Raw genomic sequence first — 13574 nt, 5'->3', positions numbered from 1 at the left:
AGCCTACTTTATTCTGAAAAATTCATCCGTAACTCTGCCAAGCCTACAAGCAAAATATTCGTTGGATAACAGATCGGCTCTCAGAACTCATTAAGAGGTGGCTTCTATCTTCAATATGCTTAAAATGCCACAAATAATCTAACACACACAACATGAGCAGATTAACTTGGTCAAAACAGAGTCTATTGTCCTGCTGATAGTTGAAATAAACATCTGCATTTTGAAGAGTATTTTTGTCATTCTTTTATTAATGAAAGCATAAAGATGTTGATGAAGAAATACTGTACAGTATATGCTTTATCCGACATTTTGCGGTTGAATGATGTTTGTAGTTCAAAATGTAAAACTTTAGAGTACTTAATACATTGCAAATTGGGGGGATTGTTTTTTCACACCTAGCCCGAGCTATTAGACTATCCTTTTGTAAAGGTGGAAGAGTCTATTGTCAGGCTAAGAGCCCATCATGGAAATGTTGTTTGCACCCATAGGTTTTAGGCCTGCAGTAGGTTATACTAATCCATGCCTTCTGGGAATGTTTAAAAGTCAAAAAGTTATGGGTGGAGTTAGAATTTTAGCTGTCAGAAGTATTAAAATCAACCGATGCATTGGTCCAATAAACACTTTATTATCCAAATTTATAAAGTGCGTGTGGGCGACAGAGAGAATGCATTAGACTGTTAAATATTAGCACTTTCAGGAGGAACAGAAAATTGGATGTCAATTCATAAACCATGTGCCATGTCTTTATCAAGGACATGTTGTTTTCAGAGTCCACAAACAGAAGGTGGAGTTCCAGAGCTCACAGGCTGAGCCTGGCATGGATTGTGACTGCATCTTGTTCCTCGCCCCCTCTTCAACGCCTCATTCTTCGCCTGACTCTCCGCCAATGCCGTCTGACTCTCAGCCAATGACGTGACTCTCCGCCAATACCACCTGGCTCTGGACCAATGCATCGGCTGATTCATTTTACAATCACGGCTAAAGCAATTTAATTAAGGGTTTCAGTTAGGAAAATATGGCGCTGTACAACGGGACCGGTCGAGAGAACTGTAAATAAAAATCTGATTGATTTATCAAGACCAGTCCCCATGCTCTGTAATTCAGTAATAGTAATAATAATAATAATCGTTGGATAACAGATCGACTCTTGCAACTCATGAAGAGGTGGCTTCTATCTTCAATATAATCATTCATTCAGAAGGTTAAACCCATAGGTTTTAGGCCTGCAGTAGGATATAATAAACAGAAAATTGTGTGTCAATTCATAAAGCATGTGCTATGGAATCGGTACATCGAAAATCTCTTCCCAACTATTTTGCAATCTATATGGCACAGTTGTCAATTTTGTCCTTAATTAAATGAAACTGGTATATACAGTGGGGCAAAAAAGTATTTAGTCAGCCACCAATTGTGCACGTTCTCCCACTTAAAAAGATGAGAGAGGCCTGTAATTTTCATCATAGGTACACTTCAACTATGACAGACAAAATGAGAAAAAAAAATCCAGAAAATCACATTGTAGGATTTTTTATGAATTTATTTGAAAATTATGGTGGAAAATAAGTATTTGGTCAATAACAAAAGTTTATCTCAATACTTTGTTATATACCTTTTTTGCCCCACTGTATATATTTTTTTATCACAATTTTCTTTAACCAATTTTTGTCTTTAACGCAGGGCCGACAGATAAGTTCCTTACTTCTGTCTTTTCTGGTTGATTAAACTGAAATTGCAACCAACTTTCTATGGCTTGTTTAAAAAAAAACGATATTCTGGAGATAATTTTGTTTCAAATAACCCGAAAATGAGCGGTTGTAATCTGAATAAAGGGAAAAAGGCCATTCTTGAACACCCAATCCAACCATTTTTTGAAACCGCCTCATGCCAATGACTTATATGGCTGTGAATGAGCTTACGTTTTCCACGTATTCCCCAAGGTGTCTACAGCATTGTGACGTCTTTTTACGTATTTCCATTGAAGAATAACCGTAAGGGAGCATATTTAGCAAGTGGTCACATGGTGTCTCCTGCAGAAAATCTTGCGTAAAATACTGAGGTAGCCATTTTTCCAATCGCTTCTTATGAGAAACCAATTGCCTCGAGGGATATATTATCGAATATTATTGTTAAAAACACCTTGAGGATGGATCCTAAACAACGTTTGTCGTGTTTCTGTCGATATTATGGAGTTAATTTCGAAAAAAGTTCGGCGTTGTAATGGTAGCATTTTCCAGTCGATTTCTCAGCCGAGCATGATGAACAAACGGGAGCTATTTCGCCTACACAAATATTTTTGGGGAAAAAAGGAACATTTGCTATCTAACTGGGAGTCTCCTGAGTGAAAGCATCCGAAGTTCTTCAAAGGTAAATGATTTAATTTGGTTGCTTTTCTTATTTTTGTGAAAATGTTGCCTGCTGCCAGCAGAGCCTAGCATAGCATTATGCCATGATAAACTTACACAAATGCTTGTCTAGCATTGGCTGTAACGCATATTTTGAAAATCTGAGATGACAGTGTTGTTAACAAAAGGCTAAGCTTGTGTTTGAATATATTTATTTCATTTCATTTGCGATTTTCATGAATAGGAAAAGTTACTAGGGGTATTATGTCCGCTGCGTTATGCTAATTCGTTTGAGGCTATGATTACGCTCCCGGATCCGGGATTGCTCGTCGCAAGAGGTTTTAACTCCAGGACCACTGACCTTTTTTTATTGTTGCCTGATGCAGGACTCTAGTGCCAGAGAAGAGAGACTCTCTTCTGAATTAATTGACATAGTTTAGACTACCGATAGATCAGCGTTCTAACTCCCCCTTTGTGATAGTGTTGTGCAATGACAGAATGACACCATCTACCACTAATGGTCAAGTTGTAACTTTTAAAGAAAGTATCACTGTACATTTCTCTCTCTCTCTCTATCTCTCCCTCTCCTGATACCCCCACTCGCCCTCTCTCTTTCTATAAACCCCTCTTTCAGTCTCTCTCCCTCTCCCTATAACTCCACTCTCTCTTTCTTTCTCCCACTCCCTATAACCCCCCCTCTCTCTCCCTTCTCTATACCCCTCTCTCTCTCTCCTTCTCCCTCCCTCTCTCCTCCCTAAAGCCCCCTCTCTATCCCTATACCCCCATTCTCTCTCTCTCTCTACTCCCTCTCTCTCTATCCCTCTCTCTCTCTACCCCCTCTCTCTCCCGATACCCCCTCCCCCTCCCGATACCCTCTCTCTCTGTCTCTCTCTCTTCCTATAACCCTTCTCTCTCTATATACCCCCCCTCTCTCTCTCCTTCTCCCTCTTTCTTCTCCCTCTCTCCTTCTCCCTAAACCCCCCTCTCTGTCCCTAAATCCCCCTCTCTATCTATATACCCCCCTTATCTCTCTCTCTACCCTCCCTCTCTCTTTCCTCCCTCTCTCTCTCCCTCTACCCTCTCTATCTCTCTCTACTCTCTCTCTCTACCTCTCTCTCTACTGTCTACCTCTCTCTCTACTCTCTACCTCTCTATCAACTCTCTACCTCTCTCTCTACCTCTCTCTCTACTCTCTACCTCTCTCTCTACCTTTCTCTCTACCCTCTACCTCTCTCTACCTCTACCTCTTTCTACCTCTACCTCTCTCTCTACCTCTCTCTACCTCTCTCGCTACCTATATCTACCTCTCTCTATCTCTCTCTGCCTCTCTCTCTCTCTGGCTCAGCCCAGGAAAACATGTTTGTGATCATTAACAATGCAACAGCAGCAGGCAGCCTGGGACAGGTGCTATGCTGTCTGACCGTAAAATGAAAACAATGCTTAGCTAATACAACACAATGATTATCTAATATGATACAATGCTATGCTAATACCACACAATGCTTAGCTAATACAACACAATGATTATCTAATATGATACAATGCTATGCTAATACCACACAATGCTTAGCTAATACAACACAATGATTATCTAATGTGATACAATGCTATGCTAATACCACACAATCCTTAGCTAATACAACACAATGATTATCTAATATGATACAATGCTATGCTAATACCACACAATGCTTAGCTAATACAACACAATGATTATCTAATATGATACAATGCTATGCTAATACCACACAATCCTTAGCTAATACAACACAATGATTATCTAATATGATACAATGCTATGCTAATACCACACAATGCTTAGCTAATACAACACAATGATGATCTAATATGATACAATGCTCGGCTAATACCACACAATCCTTAGCTAATACAACACAATGATTATCTAATATTATACAATGCTATGCTAATACCACACAATGCTTAGCTAATACAACACAATGATTATCTAATATGATACAATGCTATGCTAATACCACACAATGCTTAGCTAATACAACACAATGATTATCTAATATGATACAATGCTATGCTAATACCACACAATGCTTAGCTAATACAACACAATGATTATCTAATATGATACAATGCTATGCTAATACCACACAATGCTTAGCTAATACAACACAATGATTATCTAATGTGATACAATGCTATGCTAATACCACACAATCCTTAGCTAATACAACACAATGATTATCTAATATGATACAATGCTATGCTAATACCACACAATGCTTAGCTAATACAACACAATGATTATCTAATATGATACAATGCTATGCTAATACCACACAATCCTTAGCTAATACAACACAATGATTATCTAATATGATACAATGCTATGCTAATACCACACAATGCTTAGCTAATACAACACAATGATGATCTAATATGATACAATGCTCGGCTAATACCACACAATCCTTAGCTAATACAACACAATGATTATCTAATATTATACAATGCTATGCTAATACCACACAATGCTTAGCTAATACAACACAATGATTATCTAATATGATACAATGCTATGCTAATACCACACAATGCTTAGCTAATACAACACAATGATTATCTAATATGATACAATGCTATGCTAATACCACACAATGCTTAGCTAATACAACACAATGATTATCTAATATGATACAATGCTATGCTTATACCACACAATCCTTAGCTAAAACAACACAATGATTATATAATATGATACAATGCTATGCTAATACCACACAATGCTTAGCTAATACAACACAATGATTATCTAATATGATACAATGCTATGCTAATACCACACAATCCTTAGCTAAAACAACACAATGATTATCTAATATGATACAATGCTATGCTAATACCACACAATGCTTAGCTAATACAACACAATGATTATCTAATATGATACAATGCTATGCTAATACCACACAATGCTTAGCTAATACAACACAATGATGATCTAATATGATACAATGCTCGGCTAATACCACACAATCCTTAGCTAATACAACACAATGATTATCTAATATTATACAATGCTATGTTAATACCACACAATCCTTAGCTAATACAACACCATGCTTGGCTAAAACAATACAATGATTCACATGATTATGTTTCATAATGTTCATGAAAACATCTCATAATCTGTCATCTGGGCACTTGAAAAATATAACAGTGCTTAAACAACATCTGTTAAAAACTCATTCAGGATTACAAGGAATTTACCCACAATCCTCCATGAAATGCCTCCTGGGTATAGGGAGGAAGCATTATAGTCATACAGACTACTAGTGTTTACATGAGACACTGTCACTACATTTTAGCCATCGACACACACACACACACACACACCGAGACACACACCGAGACACACACACACACACACACACACAGAGACACGCACACACACACACACACACACACACAGACACACACACACACACACACAGAGACACAGACACACACACACACACAGACACCGTCAAGTAACCTGTAACCAGTCAATAACCTTTTAGGACCTGTGTCAGTTGTAGTTTCAGAGGCAGTAGTAGATTCCCCTGACCCCAAGGCTGCTGTCAGAACAGCCTCCAGATTCCCCTGACTGACCCCAAGGCTGCTGTCAGAACAGCCTCCAGATTCCCCTGACTGACCCCAAGGCTGCTGTCAGAACAGCCTCCAGATTCCCCTGACTGACCCCAAGGCTGCTGTCAGAACAGCCTCCAGATTCCCCTGACTGACCCCAAGGCTGCTGTCAGAACAGCCTCCAGATTCCCCTGACTGACCCCAAGGCTGCTGTCAGAACAGCCTCCAGATTCCCCTGACTGACCCCAAGGCTCCTGTCAGAATAGCCTCCAGATACATCATATCAACCATCATACCAACCATCATTCTAACCACCATACCAACCACCATACCAACCATCAAATCAACCATCATATCAACCATCATACCAACCATCAAATCAACCATCATATCAACCATCATACCAACCATCATACCAACCATCATTCTAACCATCATACCAACCATCATACCAACCATCAAATCAACCATCATATCAACCATCATACCAACCATCATACAACCATCATACAACCATCATACCAACCATCATTCCAACCATCATACAACCATCATACCAACCATCATTCCAACCATCATACCAACCATCATACCAACCATCATACCAACCATCATTCCAACCATCATACCAACCATCATATCAACCATCATACCAACCATCATACAACCATCATTCCAACCATCATTCCAACCATCATTCCAACCATCATACCAACCATCATTCTAACCATCATACCAACCATCATTCCAACCATCATACCAACCATCAAATCAACCATCATATCAACCATCATACCAACCATCATACAACCATCATACCAACCATCATACCAACCATCATTCTAACCATCATACCAACCATCATTCCAACCATCATACCAACCATCATTCTAACCATCATACCAACCATCATTCTAACCATCATACAACCATCATACCAACCATCATACAACCATCATACCAACCATCATTCTAACCATCATACCAACCATCATACCAACCATCATTCCAACCATCATACCAACCATCATATCAACCATCATACCAACCATCATTCTAACCATCATACCAATCATCAATCAGGTCTTACAGGTCCTACCCTCTCCCTCCTCTCCCCCTCCTACCCTCTCTCTGCCCCCCTCCTCTCCCCCTCCTACCCTCCCTCTGCCCATCCTACACTCCCCCTCCTCTCCCCATCCTAAACTCCCCCTCCTCTCCCCAACCTATCCTCCCCAGTTCAGTTAGCGGGTCTAATAGTCTATGTGCTAGAGATAACTCAACTTTAATGGCCTACAGTCACCGTTCCCCTGGGATTATAGGAATATTTGCACCAGGAAGCTATTTGTACGGAGGCTGCTTTGTGTCAACAGTGTGTGTGTGTGTGTGTGTGTGAGTGTGTGTGTGTGTCTCTACATCCTATGCTGACTCAGCACAATCTCATCACGGCGGAATAGAAGCTATTTATCAAACTAGCAGGCCCCCAGATGTATGAGGAGTATTAGGTCGGTCTATTACTATTCAGACACCAGGCCCCCAGACGTACAAATCCTCTACAACTTTTTGTGTCCGTCATACGAACTAACAGAGGAACCGACAGAGGAACCGACAGAGGAACTGATGGACTAACGAGAATATTCAGCTACAGCACATCTCAGAATAATCAATATCTTGGAATACATTGTAGTCAGCCGAGAGAGCTTTCCTTCATCATTTCTATATTGACATTAAAAAACAATATCTAGAAATCTTGTGTTGTAAAGAAAAGAGTCTACAATATAAAGAGTAGCGTTTGAACTAGGGGGGTATTTTTTGGTTACTACATGATTCCATATGTGTTACTTCATCGTTTTGATGTTTTCACTATTTTTCTACAATGTAGAAAATAGTAAAAATCAAGAAAAACCCTTGAATGAGTAGGTGTGTCCAAACTTATGACTGGTACTATATGTAAATAAGGTATTTCTGAATGAGTAGGTGTGTCCAAACTTATGACTGGTACTATATGTAAATAAGGTATTTCTGAATGAGTAGGTGTGTCCAAACTTATGACTGGTACTATATGTAAATAAGGTATTTCTGAATGAGTAGGTGTGTCCAAACTTATGACTGGTACTATATGTAAATAAGGTATTTCTGAATGAGTAGGTGTGTCCAAACTTATGACTGGTACTATATGTAAATAAGGTATTTCTGAATGAGTAGGTGTGTCCAAACTTATGACTGGTACTATATGTAAATAAGGTATTTCTGAATGAGTAGGTGTGTCCAAACTTATGACTGGTACTATATGTAAATAAGGTATTTCTGAATGAGTAGGTGTGTCCAAACTTATGACTGGTACTATATGTAAATAAGGTATATCTGAATGAGTAGGTGTGTCCAAACTTATGACTGGTACTATATGTAAATAAGGTATTTCTGAATGAGTAGGTGTGTCCAAACTTATGACTGGTACTATATGTAAATAAGGTATTTCTGAATGAGTAGGTGTGTCCAAACTTATGACTGGTACTATATGTAAATAAGGTATTTCTGAATGAGTAGGTGTGTCCAAACTTATGACTGGTACTATATGTAAATAAGGTATTTCTGAATGAGTAGGTGTGTCCAAACTTATGACTGGTACTATATGTAAATAAGGTATTTCTGAATGAGTAGGTGTGTCCAAACTTATGACTGGTACTATATGTAAATATGGTATTTCTGAATGAGTAGGTGTGTCCAAACTTATGACTGGTACTATATGTAAATAAGGTATTTCTGAATGAGTAGGTGTGTCCAAACTTATGACTGGTACTATATGTAAATAAGGTATTTCTGAATGAGTAGGTGTGTCCAAACTTATGACTGGTACTATATGTAAATAAGGTATATCTGAATGAGTAGGTGTGTCCAAACTTATGACTGGTACTATATGTAAATAAGGTATTTCTGAATGAGTAGGTGTGTCCAAACTTATGACTGGTACTATATGTAAATAAGGTATTTCTGAATGAGTAGGTGTGTCCAAACTTATGACTGGTACTATATGTAAATAAGGTATTTCTGAATGAGTAGGTGTGTCCAAACTTATGACTGGTACTATATGTAAATAAGGTATTTCTGAATGAGTAGGTGTGTCCAAACTTATGACTGGTACTATATGTAAATAAGGTATTTCTGAATGAGTAGGTGTGTCCAAACTTATGACTGGTACTATATGTAAATAAGGTATTTCTGAATGAGTAGGTGTGTCCAAACTTATGACTGGTACTATATGTAAATAAGGTATTTCTGAATGAGTAGGTGTGTCCAAACTTATGACTGGTACTATATGTAAATAAGGTATTTCTGAATGAGTAGGTGTGTCCAAACTTATGACTGGTACTATATGTAAATAAGGTATTTCTGTTTTTTGTTTTTATATATATAAATGTGCAGACATTTATAAAAACCTGTTTATGCTTTGTTATTATGGGGTATTTGTGTGTAGATTGATGAGAGGAAAAAACTGATTGTATACATTTTAGAATAAGGCTGGAACAATGCAACATGTGGAAAAGGGTAAAGGGTCTGGATACTTTCCGAATGCACTGTGTCTTTCTATGTAGACAAAGTGCAAGGTGGACGGTGTAGCCATAGAAACAGCAGTAGAATGTTAATGGAAAGCTTGGAGCCAATAGGGACCTTAGAAAACCATCACTCTGAGGGCCGTGTGATGTCATCACCACTAGCCCAACCTGCTGATGTATCCTAATGTGGTGTCTCTGTCTGAAAGCTCCCTGACCATGGTGTCTCTGACCATGGTGTCTCTGTCTGAAAGCTCTCTGACCGTGGTGTCTCTGTCTGAAAGCTCTCTGACCATGGTGTCTCTGTCTGAAAGCTCCCTCACCATGGTGTCTCTGTCTGAAAGCTCTCTGACCATGGTGTCTCTGTCTGAAAGCTCTCTGACCATGGTGTCTCTGTCTGAAAGCTCTATGACCATGGTGTCTCTGTCTGAAAGCTCTCTGACCATGGTGTCTCAGTCTGAAAGCTCTATGACCATGGTATCTATGACCATGGTGTCTCTGTCTGAAAGCTCTCTGACCATGGTGTCTCTGTCTGAAAGCTCTATGACCATGGTGTCTCTGATCATGGTGTCTCTGTCTGAAAGCTCTCTGACCATGTTGTCTCTGACAATGGTGTCTCTGTCTGAAAGCTCTCTGACCATGGTGTCTCTGACCATGGTGTCTCTGTCTGAAAGCTCTCTGACCATGGTGTCTCTGTCTGAAAGCTCTCTGACCATGGTGTCTCTGTCTGAAAGCTCCCTGACCATGGTGTCTCTGTCTGAAAGCTCCCTGACCACACCACATGACACAAGAGACAAGATACACAGATCTGAATGACTGGGGAAGAGGACAACCATAGATAGTCTTAACCACACCGTAGTGCAGGGGTCATGCTGATCTAGGATCAGTTTGCCTTTTAGATCAGACGAAATAGAATTACATTGACAAGGGGGAACTGATACTAGATCTTTGAATACAAGACCAGGGCCCGTGTTCACAAATCACCTCAGAGGTACTGATTTAGGATCAGTTAGGATTCCTTTTAGAAGCACAATGAATACAAATCACCTCAGAGGTACTGATTTAGGATCAGTTAGGATTTAGAAGCACAATGAATACAAAACATTGACAAGGGGGAGCTGATGCTAGATCACTATCCCAGCTCTGAGACGCTCTTTGAATACAAGCCCAGGTCTCTCTGTCTCACAGCGAGAACATTGTCTCAGTGTACAGGGGAACATCTCCTGAATGTGATTATATAACAGATTGCATAATGATGTTGATTTCATGATACGTCTTTCTCTCTGTTGTTTGCAGTCTGACTGGAGGCAGGACAACAACATTTCAACCAGATTTATTTAAAAGCCTGTATTATTGTAGCCTATGCCTGCTTCCCAAATGGTTCCCTATATAGTGCACTACTTTTGACCAGAGGTGTATGACCATGGCACCCTATTCCCTATATAGTGCACTACTTTTGACCAGAGGTGTATGACCATGGCACCCTATTCCCTATATAGTGCACTACTTTTGACCAGAGGTGTATGACCATGGCACCCTATTCCCTATATAGTGCACTACTTTTGACCATATGTGTATGACCATGGCACCCTATTCCCTATATAGTGCACTACTTTTGACCAGAGGTGTATGACCATGGCACCCTATTCCCTATATAGTGCACTACTTTTGACCAGAGGTGTATGACCATGGCACCCTATTCCCTATATAGTGCACTACTTTTGACCAGAGGTGTATGACCATGGCACCCTATTCCCTATATAGTGCACTACTTTTGACCAGAGGTGTATGACCATGGCACCCTATTCCCTATATAGTGCACTACTTTTGACCAGAGGTGTATGACCATGGCACCCTATTCCCTATATAGTGCACTACTTTTGACCAGAGGTGTATGACCATGGCACCCTATTCCCTATATAGTGCACTACTTTTGACCAGAGGTGTATGACTATGGCACCCTATTCCCTATATAGTACATAATTTCTGACCAACTTTTATTTTTTCTCAGGAGGATTTATCTTTTTGTGGTGTTAATACTGTTGCCGTGGGACACAACTTGAAACACCCAATCGTGTTACTCTGTGAATGAACCAGAGGAACTAGAATTTCCTGTTTACCATCCAAAGAAACAGAATTACTAGAGCAGGATTGACATAAAAAAAAGGGGATGCCGGTCTAGTAGTTCTATTTCCAATGGTTCTATTAGTTATATTTCTACGGTTACAGCATTCCTACAACTCACTCATTCCCCTTTTGTAAGTGTACACAATCGCCATGGGAAGGAGGGCACGGGAGAGGACAGGAGGTTACGTCCAGTGTCCACCCCCCCGGCTATAGAAACAAGGCTAGTCAGACCCTTCTCAAAGAAGCACAGATCCCCTCTCTTGCCTGATTCCAGGGGAAAGACAGACGGACCTTCAGAATGACGTTGACAAAGTGTCGGAATGGAAATCTCCATTGAGCTCCCTTTTTCCAAGGAAGAGCACAGTCTTTTCATTCCTGAGCTGCTGACAGAGCTGCCGTGAGGTGAATGTTAATGACTTCCTGGTTCCTACTGAGCTTCAGAATGTATCAGAGAGCTCATCATGACCAAACCAGGTTCTTTCTAGACTAATCGACCCATTTTGGTATTCTTAAAAACTGTGTCAATCACTGATACCACCCAGTGAAATATTTTGTATGCTAAGACCTCACAAGTCAATCAAACCAGTCAATATCAGCACATTATACCGAAACAAAATATGACGTTATGTAGTAGAATTAATCTCTTTAACATTTAATTCATTTCACCTATAAACAATCCATATCTGCACACTGCCATCATACTGGAACCAAATAATACATTCAACAGTTCATTTATTTTCATTCACAACATTATAACGAGTGTAAAAATAAAATAAAAAATAAAATAAAAGTGTTTCTGTACTCACCAAACGATTCCCTGAGCTCCAGAACCGATGGGTTTTAGATTCTGGTAGCGTTTGAGAACTGTGAAGGTGGAATCTCCTACTTCCACGCTGTAGAACTGGTTGTCCACTTTGCTTTTAGACATGTTGTAGTGTTTGACGATATATGACACATCCACTTGTTTACCAAAACCCTGCAGTGGACAAACAAAACAAAAACAGGTCAGTGATGTCACTTTCACCTCTGTGACTGGCTCTAAAACGCCAGCTGCATTGCTCAAGTTCTTTGTTCATTTTATTCATTTCAAATACCATTAAAATACCATATTCTGTGTAAATACCATTTAGAACTAGTCCCATTAACAATATGCATGTTGACTACAGTACAATATGCCTACAAAATGAAGACATACATCACATATTCTGTGTCCGCTGTTATTGGAATGTCTCATTTCCAAACTTCATAATAAGATATTTTTTATTCAGTCCACTTCCTTCACTCTTGAGTTTTCTTAAGGACAGTTTACAGAAAACTATAGAAAGGAAACATGCCGTTCGGTATTCTGTGGACAAAGGGACGAGTGGGGAGAGTGGGGACGTATCGCCTATCCAGAACTAACAGGGAGACAGAAACCGGGCAGGACAGGGATGCAACATAGTAGTGTCTCAAATTACCCCCTATTACCTACGGCATGTAGTGTATAATATAGGGAGTAGGGTGCCATTTGGTGAGTAGGCTATCACACTACCGTGTAGGTCTGGATTAAACCTCCATGTGATACCTGAGAGAATTGAACCCACAACCTTGGCATTGCCAAGGGGGAGCAGGTAGCATAGTGGTTAGAGCGTTGGGCCAGTAACCGAAAGGTTGCTACAACGAATCCCCGAGCTGACGAGGTAAAAATCTGTTGTTCTGTCCCTGAACAAGGCAGTTAACCCACTGTTCCTAGACCAGTTAACCCACTGTTCCTAGACCAGTTAACCCACTGTTCCACTGTTCCTAGGCCAGTTAACCCACTGTTCCTAGGCCGTCATTTACCTAGTTAAAAAAAAGGCTTAAATAAAAATTGCCAGTGCCACACAGTCTTACCAACTGACCCACACAGGACACACACATTACTCCATGTACATGTCCAGCCCAGTCTAGTAACTGTTGGTCCAAACATGCATAC

General features: G+C 39.9%; 1 protein-coding gene across 27 annotated transcripts in view; it reads right to left on the bottom strand.

Annotated features, from left to right (window-relative positions):
* The window catches only part of mapk10 (mitogen-activated protein kinase 10), a 135690-nt gene that overhangs the window by 76508 nt on the left and 45608 nt on the right, over window positions 1–13574 (bottom strand). For all 27 annotated transcript variants that reach the window (XM_031826101.1, XM_031826112.1, XM_031826110.1 and 24 more), the window contains one exon: window positions 12427–12596. In XM_031826101.1, coding sequence (XP_031681961.1) covers window positions 12427–12596 — 170 coding nt within the window. The remainder of the gene's footprint in view (window positions 1–12426; window positions 12597–13574) is intronic.

Source organism: Oncorhynchus kisutch, linkage group LG6 (genome assembly GCF_002021735.2).
Source record: "Oncorhynchus kisutch isolate 150728-3 linkage group LG6, Okis_V2, whole genome shotgun sequence".
Classification (NCBI taxonomy): Eukaryota; Metazoa; Chordata; class Actinopteri; order Salmoniformes; family Salmonidae; genus Oncorhynchus; species Oncorhynchus kisutch.
Note: the sequence above shows the minus strand (reverse complement) of the source record. Positions and strands in the feature narration are given on the sequence as shown.